The sequence below is a fragment of the Semicossyphus pulcher genome, unplaced genomic scaffold (genome assembly GCF_022749685.1).
Source record: "Semicossyphus pulcher isolate SPU_LCO1_2020_fin unplaced genomic scaffold, fSemPul1.0.p SCAF_4, whole genome shotgun sequence".
Lineage (NCBI taxonomy): Eukaryota > Metazoa > Chordata > Actinopteri > Labriformes > Labridae > Semicossyphus > Semicossyphus pulcher.
The window spans coordinates 16,478,666-16,498,624 of NW_027211715.1; the positions used below are offsets into that span (position 1 = coordinate 16,478,666).

A 19,959-nucleotide genomic window follows, 5' to 3' on the forward strand; every position below is an offset into this window, starting at 1 on the left:
CCCCTACTTCCGAACCAGGGCCCGGTTGATAAGAATTATTTGGATTTTTAAATCCACTTTTTTTCTATCCAAGATGAGGTAATCTGGCTTACTTAAATCCCGGTTGTTCAAAGAAAACTGGATAGGATCAACCTTATCCAGATACTGACTTTTAAGGATGACCAAATCCGGATTACTAGTCCTGAGCTGTGGCTCAGTGGTAGAGTCGGTCGTCTTTCAATCTTAAGGTCAGAGGTCCGATCCCCAGCTCCCTCAGTCTACATGTCAAAGTGCCCTTGGGCAAGACATTTCCTATAAATAAAGGCAAAAGCTAAAACAAAAATGTAAAAAAAAAAAAAACAACAAAAAAAACGATCTTATCACTGCATAATTAGGCATGCTTAAAGTAGGATTCTCCCTCACACTTAAAGGTCTCATGAATTTCTGAGTTTTTAGGCCTTCATCCGCCTACCAGAGGTTCAATCACCTGTAGCAGAAACATCCATCCTGCTGTCTTCAGAAGTATTCCTGAACAAAAACTTCATTCCTACAAGTGCCCTCAGGCCTTCCTGATAGACACGAGCGGAAAAACTTCTCTGTCGACAGGAAGTAGCACATCAGCAACAAAGATTAAAGGAAAAGTCTCCTGAGTGAAAAAGGGACTTGCCAACGTTGGAAATATTGCTGATCTCTTTCATTTGCTGTAAACTGGTTTGGTAAAATTGGCAGGCTGCACTGGCACGAATAATGCACTTCCCTCTTTTTGTCACAAGGGGTCGACAGCATGCGAGCTCGCCAAGTGCATCTATATTATGTCCAGTAACGTCGACATGCTTTTGGTGTACTGTCTCTTTAAGACAGGAAATAGAAGCGTCCTGATCCAAATAAAGGCACTTGTGATCCCGCTCCATGTTGTCTAGGCTCGGCAGACCTCTGCACAGCCTGAGATTGTCTGCAGGTTTCTTTAGAAAAGCTACAGTCGCCATGGCAGACGCTCTGGCTAAAATCCCCGAGGTGGAGATTGATCCAGAAGGAACCTTTAAGTACATTCTGGTCAGAGTGAAAGTGAAAGATGGCGAGGTGCACAAAGACATAGTCCGAGGCACAAAAAGTGCAGAGTATCACAGTAAGTTGATCACTGTAGTTGAAGTTACTGCAAAGAGTGCGTCAGTGCAGCTCGAGGTCACGTGCAAACTCAGACACAGATGACCTGTATTAGTGCAACATAATGTGCTGGTTTTACCCTTGTACAAGGCTGCACCCTGATAACGTGCATAAAGAGTGCACAGACAAGGCAGATGCAATGCTTAAAAACCGGAATATATAGGTTATATTTATTGCAAATATTAAGGGGAACTGCTTCAGAAGAGTTGTGTGATATTAAGTCACTAACTTTGGGAATTCCTTAAGAATTGTTGCTTTTTTGACTGTAACTTACCGTGTTTTATATGTTAAGATTTATTATTGATTTGTATTCTATACAGATCACATATTTGAGAAGGTTAATCCAGCTATGGAGGCCTTGGGGATGGAGTGTAAATGCCTTGGAGGAGGAAAGATCGAGCACAACAGCCAGGAGAAGAAACTAAGGGTGTTTGGGGAGTCAACTGTGAGTTAATTTTATTGTAAAGACATGAAAACTTCAGTCAATTATTAAAAAAACAAGCAGTATTTTAATGTGATAATCTAAATGATTTGTATTCATTTTCAGGCGTTTGGCAAAGCAGACCATGCTGTGTCAGTAGAGAAGTTAAAGAGTGTCTTCAACGGCTACGACATCACCTGGTCCGACGACAAAAAATAGTTTAAACCTGCATTTTGTTTCGAATGTGTGCCTTTATTTATCAATTCCAAAAGGAAAAACGTACAATAATGATTTCAACCCTCTGTAAAACAATAATTTGATTCAATACACCATTCTGCATTTAATTGTCTGCTTTTTTCTTGGTCTCTTTCTGTTTCGATTACAGGTTTTATCATTTTAGAACACCTAAGATGTGAAGGAAGTGTTGTGGACTTCCTTTACAAGAATAGACTGATTAGATTCTCTGTTTCTTTTTCGTTTTACTTCATCAGAATTTAAAGGCGTGAAGTCCATACAGGAAGGGGTGAGCCAGTTGGAAAAACTAACATATCCTGTGACTCTGAGGGGAAAGTTTCTTGTTTAAAAGAAAGGATCCAGATAAGAGGGGCTTTCACTTGTCGTCATGGTTTCATGCTTTCACTTTGACGTCTTAATACATAAGGATAAACTACAAGATTGACGGAAAAATATTTAAATTTAAGACAAGAATAAAAAAACACAGTAAAAGAGAGATAAAATAGCCTGAGCTGACTCATATGCAGACGTCCTTTTCACTTTGTTTGTCCACCTCTGCATTTAGCCTCCACAGCTTCACCCCATTCTGACCTTATGAACTTTTTCTTCCTTTACATTACTCAAAGCTACCAAAGAAAAAGCTGTGATAAACAGATAAACAGATAAACAGATCTAATGTTTTCCATCTTGGGTCTTAAACATGTAAGGAAAAACCTAAAGAAAATGCCCCACATCTACACATATTGATTCCTAGCAGCTTTATATGTATATTGTGTATTTTTATCATGAACACAACGAACAAAAAAAGGACATGCCAGTCGCAGTTCAAAAAGATTAAATTACATTCTGTGCAATAGTGAAGCATCTTCAAAAACTGTACATTGTACATGTAATTTTAAATTTAAAGTGACAGTGACATAGATTTACAATCAGTGTAAAATGTTAACGTATACTTTTTTACTCAAGCTGTTTAAACAGTATACTATGATGAGTCATGAGCAGTATGTAGTGTGGATTTAAAACACAGCTAAGGAGTCCACAGCTAGCAGCTCTGTGAGACATGCGTTATGGTGCTTTGGGCTATGGACTAAATTATAATCAGAATCAGAATACTTTATTTATCTCCGGGGGGAAATTTGGGTTGCTCTGATACAGAGAGAAGCATGGTGAAATATATGGCATAAAGAACATAGGAACTATAAGTAAGAAATATGTCAAATATGTGCATTATATACAGTAAAATAAGATAAATTTACTCTATAGTGATTTAAATATGAACGCCAGGATTAAATATAATTGCCAAAATAAGAGTAAATACAAGTTCATTATAATGTGACATTGCGACAGGCTCACAGCAACTGTGGTGGTAATGCTGGAAAGCAACCGACTTGTCTTTGTGACAATTCATTATAACCTGCAGAGTAAGCAGCAGTAAAAAGTCCCTCTTTGTGTGTGTCTTTAAACATCTCGGTGGTGAGAAAAACAACTTGTTATCGGACGTGGGAGTAGAATGTGAAGGCCACAAAAGATAAACATTGTTATGTCTTCGTAGAAGAACAGCAACACAATCATAATCAGCATGCAAACATTTACTGATTAGCAGAAAAACAGAAAGTGCAGCTGAGGCTGATGTCATTTGTTTTGCAGGTGTTTGTTTGGTCACAAACACCTGCAAAACGAAAAAAATGGAAATTAAATATGACATTAAAAAATGGATTTGATAAAAAATTTGATCTGATGATGGGACAGAAAAAGTTAAGGGATCATCAAACTTATTGCTATCCATCCTGATGTGGACATGCATCTTACATGACATTTCATTCACATGCTGTTGAGATGTATATGAAAATCACCAAAGTAAACTTTATGGTGCATGAGGGGAAGTCAGGGGATCTCCAAAGTTATTTTTCATGTGGAAACTATACATTTTTGTATGAAAAAAAGTGTCAATCTAGAGTTGTTGAGATATTTTAAATGGTATAAGAAAACTGACTTGCTGTTCAGAGCAGCGGAAAGTCAGGTATCACCAAAGTCAGTAGGCCTCTTTCTATCAGGGCCTTTATGCACCTAATAGTTGTTGTAATTGTATCAATTGTTAGGAAGTCCAGCATTGTCTCACATTTATTGTTGTAAATCTATGTTAGAACTATTATCCACATATTTCCTTTATTCCCATGATTTCCCACTAGCTATATAACACTACTTCCCACTATCTATGTAACAGGAGTCTGCATCCTCTTCCTCTGGGTTTTCCCACATGAGCTCGTCTCAGACTGGTACATGTTGTGTTCCAGCAGTGAAGCACATTCTTTACATACATTCTTTTTTACGCCTATGACTCACCCTGTAGCTGGTAAGTTATAAAGAAAACATTAAGAGGAAGAGTGACGCTAACTCTGCAGACTCCATGACCAGAATTAGCTCCTGTTGACACACTGAAGAGAGCTCCATTCACCTTGACGGTCATCAGCCGACACACAGACACCAGCACTCTCTTCGTGCAGCCAGGTACCGTGTGACCTCAAAAAAAGAAAAGAAAGCGGCATCTTCCTTCCGGTTTCCATCCCGAATCCGGAGCCATTTTCCTGTAGACTGATAACCTTTCTATTATCTACAAACGGGGAGGTCAGCACGGGAGGGAGAAGACTCGACCCTCTTCTTGGAAAATGCTTAATGAGATTTCACATGAAACAGACTTGTCTATAAAAACCGTCACTGGTTAAAGGGCAGATTCTCTCATCCAGTGTAAGGCCTTTACTATAGTCTTTACAATTCCACAGAATGTTCACCACACAATAACATTTCCGTTTTCTTAAACCCTGTTTATATAGTGTGCTGTTTCTTGCTGTTGAAGTTGGCCTTATTGTAAAGTACATCATTTTTAGTGGCTGCGCTGTCAGATGGAAATATGTCTCATTTATTGATTAGCTTTAAAGCTGTACCCTGGACAAGTCTACCTAAAAATCTGAAGTTATTGCCTTAAAGTAATGTAATCATACTATATGAAAGTAGTATGGAGTAGTATGGAGGTTTTTTTAAACTCACTATTTCAGTTCCAAAATTATGCCTGGGGCTGCAGTGGTTAGCGCTGTTGCCTCGCAGCTAGAAGGTCACCGGTTCAAACCCCGGTTTGGGCAAGGTGGGCCTTTCTGTGTGGAGGATCCATGTTCTCCTCGTGCATGCGTGGGTTCCCTCCGGGGTCTCCGGCCTCCTCCCACAGTCCAAAGACATGCTTGTAAGGTCAATTGGTGACTCTAAAATTGCCCATAGGTGTGGGTGTGAGTGCGAAAGGTTGTCTGTCTCTGTGTGTCGGCCCTGTGATTGACTGGCGACCAGTCCAGGGTGTACCCCGCCCTTCGCCCAATGACAGCTGGGATAGGCTCCAGCCCCCCGCGACCCTGAACAGGATAAGCGGTATAGATAATGGATGGATGGATGGATGGATATTAAGCCTACAAGAGAAATTATCTGTGCAAACAGCTAGAGTAAAATAAACTTTTTTAAACAACTATTCAACTAAGCATTTCAAGTCACAAATTCTGACTAGATTTTGCAGTTTTATTCAGTGTTTTCATCATTCACATAAAGCAAATAATTTAGTTCAGAAAACTTGAAATCATGTTCACTTGTAAACACAAAAATGCTGTTCATTTACCACTTCATAAAGGCACTAAAACACACACTGTAAGCGATGCACAAACATTCAATTCGTAATTTCCATGTTCAAATTTTATTTCAAATTCAAATTCAAGTTGTATACATTTTGTCAGGGCACCCCGGATCTACACTTGAAAGTAGAGTTTCTAAATAGTGAATTTTGGATGTAGGTTTACCTCAGCATCACCAGTGAAATGCTGTTCTTCAAGTGGAGCTCATGCTTTGTCAAAATGTGCTCTTCAGTTCATCCATGACCACAATGCCTTTCCTTCAGGTTTGAGGCCACATCGTCATAAAGGAAAGACACTGCAACAGGAACATCAACATCAGAGAGTCTAAGAAACAAAAAAGAAAGAATATCATATTGTTAATTACCAATTGGAAAAAGTACTTTTAAGATTATTGTCTTTGGCCATAATTATCAATATACTAAATATTGCTAAAGGGAATCAAACTACAAATTGTTAGTTATATTTACCTAGTCTAATAAAGAATCAAATTCTGGGTTTCAGGTTTTCGGATGATTTTCAAAATGTTTTAAAAATGTATCTTACATCAAAAACTCTATAGCAGGATAAACATAGATGCATAGGTGTTTATAATAATGCAACAAACTGTGCTTTTGGAGAAGACAGTCACAGTCCATGTTGTCATCAAGTGTCTGTTTTGAAGTGCGCTTTATTACCTGTCATGGTGCTGAAACAGATGCTGCACTCTGACCTCCTTATGGACAGGGAAGTGAAGAAGCAAGTGGTAAGCAATACAAATCAGAAACATGCTTTCTATGCAATCTTTTTATTTCTAGTGTTTTTATGAAGAGACTAACGCCATGACCTACTTAATCAGGTTGTTCACACTGCCTTGGTGCCACGTGAGCAGTACTTTAATAAACTGTGTATGCAAACAGATAAGCATCAATGTGGACTCCTGTTTCCTAAACAAGGAGCTGGTCCCTTCCTGCAGTGACTGCTGCTAACACCAGCTGGGAAACAAAGGTGCAGCAAAAGCGTGATGGTGTACTTCAATGGCGATGATCTTATCAGTGAAACAATGAGACACTGATTTAATCAGGTCAGGGGCTGCAGAAATTCCAAACTCCGAAAGGATAAATATCATCCTTCCCTTAACTGATTTAAATACAATCTAAAAAATTCCCAGATCAACAATTTCCATTCCTGCAGAGCCCTGGAGGATGTTTGCTTAAGTTATTAATAAGATATAATAGAACGTACTTTATATGGCCAGAAAGGTCAAATCACAACACGTGTAACAAGGATTACCAATATTTCTTGAGGATTTGCTTCATTTTACCATCTTTATCCTCCAAGTTTTTATCTGAGAGGATACACTACTTATGAAAGAAACAAAACAAAAATCCCTTACACTTTGCATTTCCCAAATAACTGCCTTGGGTGATCATGGATGCTTCATGTGTCATTAGTTATTATATTATATAAGTCATCTGTTATTTTTTGGATTACAGTGTCCACATTATCAGTGTTGGGTCTATTATTATTGCTCCTGTCTACTCCTCTACTCCTCATGAAAGCCTTATCATTTAAGCCTAACATTTACTCATTTAGTTTTAAATTCTTGTTTGATTGAAAATACACAAACACTTTATATGTTTTTATAGGCCCATCTCATTCTTTTTTTTATTTCAATGTGTGGCATTTTTGAATTTCAAAATAATATCATTCATTTTTTTAAGGGCAATCAATTCACAGTGAATTAGTTTTAGCCATTTGAAGGTAATTCAACGGGACACAGGAGACAGTAAAATCACTTTTCAAAGTTGAATAAAAAATATCTTATCAAAAATTATAACATGAGTATTATTTACAGATTTATGGTATTATTAATACGCATTTAAAGTATTTTCTACGTGTATTTATCTATATTTCTCCTTTTATTTGATCCCAGTGGATTCATTGTAAGCGTTGTTATTTTCAGCGCTTTACAGTTTTATCGTTCTCCTATTGGTTGATATCTTTGGAGTTTAACATCTCAACCAATCACAGGGAGAGCAGATGAGCAGCTTTGCTCACAACGTCACATCCGACTCAAACAACGGCGCGCGGTATGATCAAGATATCGGCTCTGGTCTGTTTTTCTTTAATGAGTCGTACATTTAAGTGGTGAACAAACATATATGGTGACTTTAACAGAAACAAACTTGTAGGAACGTTTGTGAAGTATTATGCATCTGGACAGAAGCCACAGTACAGCATTTATGGTAAGACGCTAAGCGTATTATACTAACATTAAGTAATGTTACCATGCTAACGTTTAATGTTACCTTTAGCCAAACAAACCGTAGCAAGCTATCGTCATTGTCGGTGAAACTAGTAACAAACGCTTGTTGTTAAAAACACTGATAAAGCTCGTGGACTAAATTCAGTCCCTTAGAGTGCCTCACTCTGTGATATTGTTGTAAACCTTTCTCTCGTCTCGACAGTAATTGTCCTGACATCCGGTGACTGCTGTCATCATGTCTCAAACCAACACTTCTCTCCTGGACGAGGTGGTGCAGTGGAGTCAGGAAACCTGCCGCCAGGAGCTGAAGTCTGTCCTGCCAAAGCTCACCATATCCTCTCAAACATGACTCAGTTTCGTTTCTCTATAAAGTTTTTGGATAAGGACCATAGTTTCAATTACATATTATCTATTGTTTTTTACGAGGGGGAATCGGTGTGCATTTAATCATACTTTAACATTCATCAGACTGAAAATCAACATCTTCCCACTCTCTGAAGTTTATATAGTTAAGTTAATGTAAAATATTGTCTGGATGAAGCTTGGCACAAGATAGTGCTTTGCATATACTGATTATTCATCATTTTCCCCCCCATATTGTTAGAGTCCTGACATATTTGTCAGGTTTATACAACAGAAAATAACTTGCTACAGTGGTTTTCCTTGACTGTTTGCACTCTTTGCAACATAAGTCGGAGAGTTGGGATGATCATATACGTAAGTTTCTTTATTGCACAATTTGTGCTTACTTTGTGCTTTGAATACCATCTTTAATCTAACTGTGACATAACATCCCTGTAGGTGTTCTGAAGATAATTACAGACATGTTCCTCCCTCATATTGGTTTGTCAGAGGTGGAAGACGAGTGTTTCTCTAAGATCTTACCAAAGGTAAACAACATGATGTAAACATATTGTCTATAGGACCAATTATATATCTATATCTTTAATAGCATTTTTAAATCACACAGAGTGGCTAGAGGTCTCTGTTCTCATCTTTGACAAATCTCTGCAGGCAGTGACCATGTTTGACAGCATGATGAAAGAAATCTTGCACCAAGTTGGAGGGCTGTCCAGTCAAAATACTGAACTGTGTGCCTTACTAAGGAACATTCTGCAGGTATATTGTTAGATTGCTGGGCTGTTTATTTTCAGGGGTTTCAATTACTACATATCAGGTTTTTCGTATGTATGACATTTTCAAATAAAGTGCTATTATCTTGCTGTCTATTTCAGGCAATGATGCAGATAATTGATGCACTATCCTCTTGCGTGCGACACATTGGCACATTCGAGGAAGCGCCTGACCTAGATGCAATCCGCTCATTACCAACTTGCATCCTGAAAGTCCTGAGGGAAACCTTTCAGCACTGCAAGGTAAGTCTGTTTAGTTTACCAGTTATTTTAACTCTGTGCATCTAAATTATGCTGTGCATCAATGTTATTACTCAGAATATATATCTATGTTATCACTATGTATGTACAGGAGATGTGTTAGGTCACATGAATGGTGGAAAATGTGATTAATTTGACATTGATTTCAGATCTAACCTCTAAACCTTCCTCTATCAGCATTTATTTTGACATTTTTAAAAGTGGATGGACTTTAGAATTAAAAATAAAATCCAAATTTCAGGTGGCACCAGAACTTAAAAATACAGTTTGCAGTACAAATGTACCTAGAGGAATTCATTAGCTGTTTTGTGCTTCCTCTTCTTGTTCCTTTCTTTTTATTGCATTCTTTTCAGAAGTAAAATCTGAGATTTTCAACAGCTAATTAAATGGAAACTGCTGTGATAAGCATAACACAGCAGGAAACTGAGCCACTTAGTAATGCAAGAGAACATAAAACTAGTAGCCTTCCAAATAAAACCTAATTCTCGCATTCTGGCCCACTGTTCAATTTTAAGTTTTATCACTCGAGTATGCCAACAGGTCAAACTTTGATGGAAGGGTGGGTCTTATGAGGATCGAATTAATTTAAACACATGAAAATTTACAATTCTGGGCTTAAGCAATGCATACTCTCCATGTTTTTGTCAGGAAAGTGAGGTGGTGTACTGTGGCCGTCTGTCCCTGGTGGCTGATTTGCTGCAGGGACTCTTTAAGGAGGCATACTCCCTCCAGAAGGGTCTTTTGGAGCTGCTGGACAGAATCTCCCTGGACAGCAGCGCCTCAGAGGAGGAGGTCTCTGATATTGTAACAGGTCTGTCTAAAGCGGAAAACCAACAGCATCTGTTTTCCAGCACCACTCCCTTTATTTTTTAGCACTTTAATTGTTGTCTTGTCTCAGTGCAATCTTTAATTCACTGTTATTTTTCACCCTGCTCAGTGATTCACAGCCTGCTGGATATCTGCTCCATTATCTCTAACCTGGACATAGCCCTGCATGCAAACACATGGAAATTCCTCATCAAGTAAGGATGATAATAATATCATATTGTCTGCCATGCTAGATGAATCACTTTGTTACAATAGTTGGATGAATTTAAAGGTTAATTTTGTTACAAGTATCTTGTTTTAAATGCTCATTTCTCTGCTCAGACAGAGTCTGAAGTACCAGTCATTGGTGGAGGAACATCTTCATCACGGTGACATCAGCAGCAGCCTGTGTGACAACCTGTTAGCCTCCTTCCACAACTGTGTGGAGCTGGCTGAACAGATTAAACATGCTGGTCTGCAGGTAGGAACACTCTGATTGGCAGTAAAAAAAAAAATTATTTAGCAGCTCTTTACAGCTTTACAAATGCAGGATGATTGGATTAGTATTTATGCCATATCTTAAGATGTCTAGTCGTAATTTGTAAAATTTTACTTTTGAAAAGAGTATTCTTACTATTTTTGTTGTATAGTACTTTCTTTAACAGAGAAATAGTGTAAACTCCTATAATAAATGTCAATATAATAGCCCAAGTTCAGTACAATGTATCTTGTCCTCTCTATCCTGATACTGACTAGATCTGTTTATGTGCCAGTTAGTTTTGACTGTATTGTGTGTATGGGGTGAATAGTGGATTTTTCCTGTGTCATGTCCCTTTGTCCTCAGAAAAAGTGACGCTTGAGTTTATTAGTGCAAGGTCAAGAGTATACTTGATCTTTGTAACGTTTTTGTTTTAATGCTCTTTTGTCCTTTTAAAGGAGGCAACACAAAGTCCAGAGTACAAGCTGTTCCAGAAAACTGCAAAGATGTGTCGATTTTTTGCCAACACCTTGGTTCACTATATAAAGGTACCAAAAATCGTATGCGATTTGGCTCTATATAAACATTTTTCCATGTCTAATTGGATCCACTTTTGTTTCAGTACTTCCGTACGTAAAGCAGCTGAATGTAACTCCCATCATTTCTTATCATTTAAACAGGAATTCAAGTTTTTTCTGACAAAGTTTTGCAGCTGTTTTCACCAACTCTACCTCCAGATCATCAGGTAAGCATGGCTGTGGTTAATAAGAAAGCTGTTTGAGACTTTTGTAAAAAGAAAGCTATTGAGTTTTGCTGAAACATTAGATTTTGATGTGCCTTATATCTTTCAGTAAGTTCCCTCCCAGCTTGTGTGCTCCGACACTGCCCTCAGCTCTGTCAGGGGAGCTCAATGCAGCAGCTCTGGTTCCCATGGATGCCCTCCTGCTCCAGCTGCTACCTTTAAAGCCTTTTGCAGAAGTTGTCCTGCAGAGGGATATACGTGAGTTTAAAGATGTTTTCTAATGTGCTGTGGGGGCTAGATTGACGATAAGCAGTAATCAAATTCCATTCCCCATTTCTTACCTTAGAGTGTACAATATGAATATGTACTATACTATTTTTGCATTACTGCATTTTGCTTCTTATAAATGAAAACATCTCTGATTATTGGTATGTTTAGGAAAATGTGACTGTATGTTCTTACTCACAGCGTGTTGGCATCAGGTTTCCTGCTGCTAACTAGTAAAAATGTAAACTAATGCAGCAAAATATGCAACATACAATCCTTGAATGATCCTTGACTTGCTTGTCCACAGGGTTAAGTCTTGAACATGAGCTTCCTCAGTGTCTTTTGCTGGTGAGTGTCCTGGGTCAGCTCACCTCCCAACCAGAGGAGGTCATTCAGCTTTGGTACACTGGCAGCCAGTTCTCAGAAGAGACACCAAGGTAACACATATTTTAATCCACAGTTCTTTTTATGTTTTCCTGTTATGATATTTAAACAGATTTCGATCTTTTTTTTAGATTGCATTCTGATAAATGTTGTAATTATGGAACAAAGGGACCAGCTGTATGTACACTGCCGTTCAAAAGTTTGGGGTCACTTAGAAATGTCCTTGTTTTTGAAAGAAAAGCACATGTTTTGCCCATTAAAATAACATAAAATTGATCAGAAATATTGTGTGGACATTGTCCATGTTGTAAATGACTACTGTAGCTGTAAACAGCTGATTTTTAATGAAATATCTGCATAGGCATACAGAGGCCCATTCTCAGCAACCATTAGTCCTGTCTTCCAATGGCAAGTTGTGTTTGCTAATGCAAGTTGATCATTTCAACAGGCTAACCAATCATCAGAAAACCCTTGTACAATTATGCTAGCTCAGCTGAAAACTGTTGTGCTGATTAAAGAAGCAATAAATCTGGCCTTCTTTGGACTAGTTGAGTATTTGGAGCATCAGCAGTTGTGGGTTCCATTACAGGCTCAAAATGGCCAGAAACAAAGAACTTTCTTCTGAAACTCGTCAGTCTATTCTTGTTCTGCGAAATGAAGGCTAGTCCATGCAAGAAATTGCCAAGAAACTGAAGATTTCGTACAACGCTGTGTACTACTCCCTTCACAGAGCAGCGCAAACTGGCTCTAACCAGAATAGAAGGAGGAGTGGGAGGCCCCGGTGCACAACTAAGCAGGAGGACAAATACATTAGAGTGTCTAGTTTGAGAAACAGACGCCTCACAGGTCCTCAACTGGCAGCTTCATTAAATAGTCCCCGCAAAACACCAGTCTCAACGTCAACAGTGAAAAGGCGACTCTGGGATGCTGGTCTTCTAGGCAGAGTTGCAAAGAAAAAGCCATATCTCAGACTGGCCAATAAAAAGAAGAGGTTAAGATGGGCAAAATAACACAGACACTGGACAGAGGAAGACTGGAAAAAAGTGTTAAGGACCGACAAATCTAAATTTGAGGTGTTCGGATCACAAAGAAGAACATCCATGAGGCGCAGACCAAATGAAAAGATGCTGGAGGAGTGCTTGACGCCATCTGTCAAGCATGGTGGAGGCAATGTGATGGTCTGGGGCTGCTTTGGTGGTGGTAAAGTGGGAGATTTGTACAGGGTTAAAGGGATCTTGAAGAAGGAATGCTATCACTCCATTTTGCAACACCATGCCATACCCTGTGGACAGCGCTTGATTGGAGCCAATTTCCTCCTACAACAGGACAATGACCTAAAGCACAGCCCCAAACTATGTAAGAACTATTTAGGAAAGAAGCAGTCAGCCAGTATTCTGTCTATCATGGAGTGGCCAGCACAGTCATCGGATCTCAACCCTATTGAGCTGTTGTGGGAGCAGCTTGACCGTATGGTACGCAAGAAGTGCCCATCAAGCCAGTCCGACTTGTGGAAGGTGCTTCAGGAAGCATGGGGAGAAATCTCTTCAGATTACCTTGACAAATTAACAGCTAGAATGCCACAGGTCTGCAAGGCTGTAATTGCTGCAAATGGAGGATTCTTTGATGAAAGCAAAATTTGAAAGACAAAAGTATTATTTCAATTTTTCAATGTCATTTCTTCCTATTTAAACTCATTTCATGTATGTTTTCAGGGAAAACGACGACATTTCTAAGTGACCCCAAACTTTTGAACGGCAGTGTAGGTTAACTGAGAAGAAACAATGAATACAGCATTATTTTGTCCACTGCAAATAGGATAACTTTAATTTATCAAACTCATTCTAATTTATTCATCAAACTCTGCTTTAGAGGATTTTGAAACATAGCATTACGTTTTGAGGTTTGCATCCTGTGGAGCAGTAACAGAACCCAGGGAACCTGCAGTGTTGTAAAAGAAGCATGACGGGCACTAGCTAAGAAGGACTTAACTTAAGTATAAAAAAGAAATACATGAAGCTTATGTAAAAATGAATGAATCAGTCAGCAGGTCTGCAAAAACAATTACTGTTAAATGTAGATATGACTAAAATGTTGTATCCTCTCTGTGTCCAGGCTTCCTCTCTACCAGGCCTTGTTCACTAGTTTCCGGCGATGCTATATTGAACGTCAGGCTCCCGTGCTGTTGCCCGGAGTGATGATGAAGGGTCAGGCGCAGGTCCAGGTCACTCTGCACCAACACGTCTGTGTGCAACTGTGTGCCAGTGTGGCTGCGCTTCCTCCAGTGTACTTCTCTGTGCTGGTAAGGTCTACAAACGTCACCACAAACACTTTGAAGTAAGCTGCATCAGTAGAAGTGATTCGACAAAGTTTTACTAATAATGTTTATACGTTCCATCATCTATTGTAGATATTTTCTCTGTCCAATAAACAACAAATTAAGCTTATACCTTTTTTTAGATAGTTGATATTAAGGATGGGGTTTTAGTCTAATTAAACAGAATGAGAGTTGGGGAAACTTTATTTTGTTGCTTTGGTGGGGTCGTTTAGTTCAACAGTGCACATGTTTTTCACACAACCAGCTGGGATTTAATCAGCAAAAGGAAAGTTGGAAAGTTTCCCCTACAAATAGTCAAGAATGTTTGGTAGAAACAGGATTTGTCACAGCTGTGGGTGCGGCACTTGGGAATACTCGAGGCTGAGTGTTTTGTCAAATATGTCAAAATATATTGCAGTGCATGAACAATTTTATTCTGAAACATTGAAACAGATATCTGTATCAAAAAATTACTCTAAAGCTACTGTATTTGGACTTGGATATTCGATAGCTAATCAGGTTCCAGCCATTTTAGTGTTTTGGTGCAGGATTTCCCGTCATTCAGTGCAAGTAATTCTTTCAGTTTAGTTTCACTATATCTGTTAAACTTGTCTGTCTGAACCTTGTTTTTCTGCCTCCTGAGTGACTCCCTCTCCCTGTCTGTCTGACTTCCCCTCTGCTTTATCTTTCTTTTTCAGGAGCGTTGTTTGGTTGATGCTTTGCTGCAGTCTGATACTCAGACTGCTCTGCTGGCAACCGATGTGTGGTGCTTTACTGCACGGTGAGAGTGTGTTAACATGCATCAAAAAGTGTACACTGTGCAGCTGGATTTTATTCAGGGTGTACTTCCTGTATCATGCTACAGTGTATTACCAACTGAACCAGGCGCCTTTAAACTTATTACTAACCACTACTACTACTCACCAAGACTTTGCTGCTGATTTAGTCTCCTGTGTTTACAGGTATGGGACAGCAGAGCTCTGTCTCCATCATGTTTTCCTAATTGCACAGCTGGTGAGTAGAAACAATACGCACACTTAAGAGAAAACATTTGATGGGACGTTTTATTTTGATTTGAAAGAAAGAAAAGTCACAATAATTGTAGACTTTTATATCGATCTCGTGGTATGATTTGCAAACATAGTTTTCTGGATCTCACCCAATCTCTGAAAGTTTTGCTCTCACAGACTACAAGGTCATAGACGTTTCTCCATTTCTGTGACCTTTCCCTGAGCACTCCCTGAAATAGCCCTTAATCCCTTTAATCTCTCTCTGGAGGGTTATGGGGTGTTATGGGGTCCTGCCTGTTTCCTGTGGCACCCCAACAGAGGTGACAATTAGTGTTGTTGGACCTTTGGGACACCTTCTCATAACCTGCTACGTCATTATGGTTATCAGATTGAGCCTGAATCCTCTCTATACCATACACTCCCCCCACCATTAGCCTTGTGTCCTGGTGCTGTTACTCCTCCTGAGCCTTCACACTGACACTCACACCGTTCCTCACCTCCTCTCCGCTTCTCCCTCTCCTCCTCCAGGTGAAAGCTTGCACCACCGAGTGTTACCAGTCCTTCCACCTGGGCCTGCTGCTCAAACGCATGGTTTTCCTCATGACGCCGAACCACCAGGTTTGGAAAGCCTAGAAACTGAAATGGAAATTTGATTTACACACAAATTACTCTTGAGTTTCAACACACCGATCACATTTTATTATTGAAATTGCCCCAAAAAAATCGTATTGGGACGCCAGGGCAGAGCTATCATGAACTTTTTATTTTTCCTTTAATTTGTCTTACAATTAAACTGACTTAAAAAAACTACCAGTCAACAGTTAAAATACATTTAACTGTACAAGGTCAGAGTTTTTTCATTAAATGAAGGTGTTTTTTGTTTTCTTTCAGATGGAGCTGGTGTCACGTTTCCCACCATCTGAGTTGGAAAACATTCCAGTGTGGCGACACGTCCTCCTCAGAGCTGTGTCACATGACGCCCGTCACCGTGTAGAGACAGACATCGTTGGCCTGACTCAAAAAGCTCTGTCCGACTGGCAGAACGGAGGTTACAAACTAGGACAAGTGGAGAAAGTGGTGAGGAGAACTTCTGACAGTAGTCATAGCATGAGTTTAACCATCCATCTCACAGTCATAACCAGTCAGTGCATTACATTAACATCACTGTAGAGGGAAGTCTGTTTGTTTACCCCCAACAAGCAAGACTGAGTCTGCTTTGTACTTAAGTCAAGATTCAAGACGTCACTCCGGCAGAGGCAGAAATATATCATTCACGGGTAAAAAAGAAACGTACTTATCTATCGCGCTATACACTAAGTAGACTAACAATAACTCTAAAACCCTAAAAAAAGTAACATAATAAAAACTAAAAATAAATAAATAATAATTAAACTAACCCTAACAAGCAGAGCTCCGTGCAAGTCGCCCTCCTCCTACTGCGCCAAATAGTTGCTTTGATGTTGTGAGTGAGCAAGATAAACAAGCAACTTCCTGAATTAAGAAGTGAGAAAAAATATTGAAAATGTAGTGACTGTATCGCTGTAAGTAAATGGAGAGAAAGGGAGCCATGCAAACATCAAAGGCAAGGCATCTACGTAGTTTCTGTCCTTGTACAATAAAAAGAGAGAGTGGTTAGATGACAAATGACCACAACAAGTGATATCAAGAGAAAGATAAGCTCGTTCCCAGAGTTCAAAACAGAGGGCACTGATAAGAATGTGATTAGTGACCTTTCTCCTTTGTTGCTGTTGGAAATCTTATTGTTTACTGAAGTGAGGGCCAAAGATTGTCTCAAATAGTAACAAGGGTGAGGCCACTTTCTCCTGCTTTTGACCTCACATGGATTTTCAAGAGTTTTTTCGTTCTTGAATCATCACTTTGTTTTTTTACAATTCCCATCTTGGATTTTGGTTTATGTGTCACGTTGTTGGAGCTTTTTGATTATTTAGTCATGATATATTTATATCTATATACACACTACCAGTCAAAAGTTTGGACACATTTTCCCATTCACTTGTATGAGAAAATGTGTCCAAACTTTTGACTGGTAGTGTGTGTATATATATATATATATATATATGATCTGTCCTTTCATCCACCCTCAGTAATAAATGTAATCAACAATCTTTTGTGTCAGGGTATCAAAGTCCTCGTTTTGTGCGTCTGATATCTGTCAGATTTGTGCCAGAATGATTAAATCTAGCCAAGAAAACAATGCAAGGAAGCAGGATGAGGATATTTGGAATGGAAAATATACAAAAAAATGTGGGTTAACAAAGTCCCTCCTGTGTCCAGAATGTGGTGCTGTTGTCCCTCCTAGCGGTGGTTGGAGGGCAATCATCTCCTGAGGAGCACTGTGTGTTGTCTGCAGTGAGGATAATAACACAGCTGTGGTTACGAATGAGTCCAGAACAGGTGAGAACCAAATATGCACACGCACACGCACACATACACACACACATTATCAGTATGTTAACTGCTACACAAGAGAAAATAAAACGTTGGAGGTCATGTATGCTAATGTTAAGGAAGCATGCAGTGTCACTGCCCTGCCCCCCGGGCAGATCTGATCACAGCCTGGTCCATCTGCGACCGATCGACTGAGCGATGCATGACTATTATTGCTGATGCATGACTATTATTCATGTCACCTGTTGTACTGCAGGTGCAGATCCACCCTGTGCTCCAGTGTACTCTGCAGCTGCTCCTGTCAATATCAGCTGTTTTAGTGAAAAACATCGAACATCAAGTCATTCTTCAGGTGTGCTGTTACTTTTCACTTTTCACATTAATCATATAAAGAATGGAGAGTACATCTGTTTATATGTGTGTGTGTGTGTGTGTGTGTCGCAGGCTCTGTTGTGTGTGGAGACTGTGGTGTCTCAGAAGTGTTCAGATCAGCTGCTGCTGGCTGCTCTGGAGTTCCTCTCCTCCTTGGGGAAGATCTTCTTTCCTCCTGACAGCCAGGTAAACTGTGACAAATTTCCATCTGCTGTTGTCATTTAAAGCAGCTCCAAACACCTTTTACCCTGCAACACCCACCAGCCCAACATAATATGAATCCTTTCCTGTTAACACATTTGATCTTTTTATGTTTATAAAGTTATTACTTTTGTAAGTATGTTCTTTGAAACGTCACTTTAAATTCCCACTTCTTGTGATGCATTTGTCATGATTTGGTGCATTTTTAGACTTTAGAATATATTAAAGAATTAAGAAATACTAATAATCATTTTATAAAACTGTAGATAAGAAATACTTGATCATTGCTTCAATGTAAATCTATCATCACATTTTCTCTCTCTCACACCATCTTTTGTCCCAAAGAATCACATTCTGCCGAAGCTGAGCGGCCTGTTCGGGGTGCTGTTGTCTGATAGATCCTGGCTGCTACATCAGCACGCCCTGGAGGCCTTTTCTCACTTTGCAGAGGTATGGTAGGAACTCAACAGGTGCTTCTTACTTATGTAAGATAAGTCATGCCTTTTATATTAACGCAATATGCTCTATTGGCCTTACAGATTACAAACCACGAAGAGGTAATCTCCCAGAGTTTGTGTGAAGAAGAGATCAAGACGAAGGTTGTGAACTATCTTAGCAAGGTAAGAGCTGCCAGCATGTTGTAATGAAGACTCACCTTAGATAAACAGGGGGATGTTAACCAGTCTGTGCTTTACTGCAGACTGTAAATGCACAGGAAGATGTGGAGACACGGCTGCAGAGGCTCAAGCTGCAGACTGCAGTTATAGGGCAACACAACGAAAGGCTGGAGAACAACAAGGAAACTGTTTCTAACACCCCAGCAGCTGCAGCTGTTGCAGATCCAGAGGTGAGTCATTGAGTTACAGTTAAACATCATTCACAGACTTCCTGAATATGCACGCTCATTGCTTCACATCACATTGCCCAGTTCACTCCGTGTGGCAGCTGGACAGTACGACACTACCTCCCAGTGGACATGTAGCACTTATACACTTGGAGGTTTTATGAACCAGGCTATTAATGATTGTTTCATTTGCTAGTTGACAGTTGAAATACAGAGGTGGGTGATGTGCGAAGGCCAGAAATGAACTGGGACCTTTCAGTCTGACCCTCACATCTGGTGGTTAACATGTCCACGTGTTCATTTTTATAGTTGTATTAATGGGTCTGTTATTTTTCTGTTTGCAATCCTATTTTTTTTTAAATATACTTCTAGTTGCTCAATCTTAACCTCCCTTAGCAATAACACAAATTGTGAAATACTTCAGTAAAGCTATTACATAATGTCTGGCTCATGACTTCTTCCTCCCACCCAGTCATATTGAGTGTTAATTTAATTATCAAACAGATGTAATACTTTCCTTTCTATCCTCCTCCCTCTCAGCCTTGCCCAAAGAGAGCTCGACAGGAGACCAGTGCAGAGGAGGAGTACAGCCGCTACATCCAGACAGCCGAGAGTGCTTTGAAAGCCCTTCAGGCTCTTACTGAGGGCAAAGCCAACAATACTGCACCACCTCCACAGTGGCTGGAGCACAGACTACGGGAGCTGCAGACCCTCATAACCAACATCAGTACAGCCATACACACAACCTAGATGATCCAGTTTGTTTTGAGGCCCCGGGTGATTTACTTTGTGTATATTTAAAAGTTTCTCTTCAATTTTTAAACTTGTTCGTGGTCGGTCTTATTGATGTTATTGTTTATTAAACTAATTTGAATATAGAACACTGTTCGTGTCTTTATATTTAGCACCAAGTGAACCCAAAGTCTCTAACTTGATCAGATTTGTGCTGTACAACATTCCCATTGGATGGATGCTTTTCTTCTTTTTCTATCTGCTTGTTTTATAAAAGTCCAAGTAAGAACTGTC

At 39.5% G+C, this 19,959-nt stretch overlaps 2 protein-coding genes across 2 annotated transcripts; both read left to right on the forward strand.

The window, feature by feature from the left end:
• Window positions 1-848: 848 nt before the first annotated feature.
• Window positions 849-1,889, forward strand: LOC138607706 (14 kDa phosphohistidine phosphatase). Its single transcript, XM_069680347.1, has 3 exons — window positions 849-1,105; window positions 1,464-1,588; window positions 1,691-1,889. Exons 1-3 carry the CDS (start codon window positions 889-891, stop codon window positions 1,781-1,783), a joined length of 435 nt encoding a protein of 144 aa, XP_069536448.1. The 5' UTR covers window positions 849-888; the 3' UTR covers window positions 1,784-1,889.
• Window positions 1,890-8,388: 6,499 nt separating this feature from the next.
• On the forward strand, window positions 8,389-19,761 carry firrm (fignl1 interacting regulator of recombination and mitosis). The gene is made up of 23 exons (XM_069680266.1): window positions 8,389-8,428; window positions 8,513-8,601; window positions 8,726-8,830; window positions 8,947-9,087; window positions 9,754-9,916; window positions 10,043-10,127; window positions 10,255-10,393; window positions 10,849-10,938; window positions 11,071-11,135; window positions 11,242-11,390; window positions 11,707-11,836; window positions 13,896-14,082; window positions 14,796-14,878; window positions 15,060-15,111; window positions 15,636-15,725; window positions 15,999-16,184; window positions 17,403-17,522; window positions 17,773-17,868; window positions 17,961-18,074; window positions 18,435-18,539; window positions 18,629-18,709; window positions 18,790-18,936; window positions 19,474-19,761. The coding sequence occupies exons 2-23, from the start codon at window positions 8,536-8,538 to the stop codon at window positions 19,681-19,683; spliced, it is 2,604 nt and encodes an 867-aa protein (XP_069536367.1). The 5' UTR covers window positions 8,389-8,428; window positions 8,513-8,535; the 3' UTR covers window positions 19,684-19,761.
• Window positions 19,762-19,959: the final 198 nt, after the last annotated feature.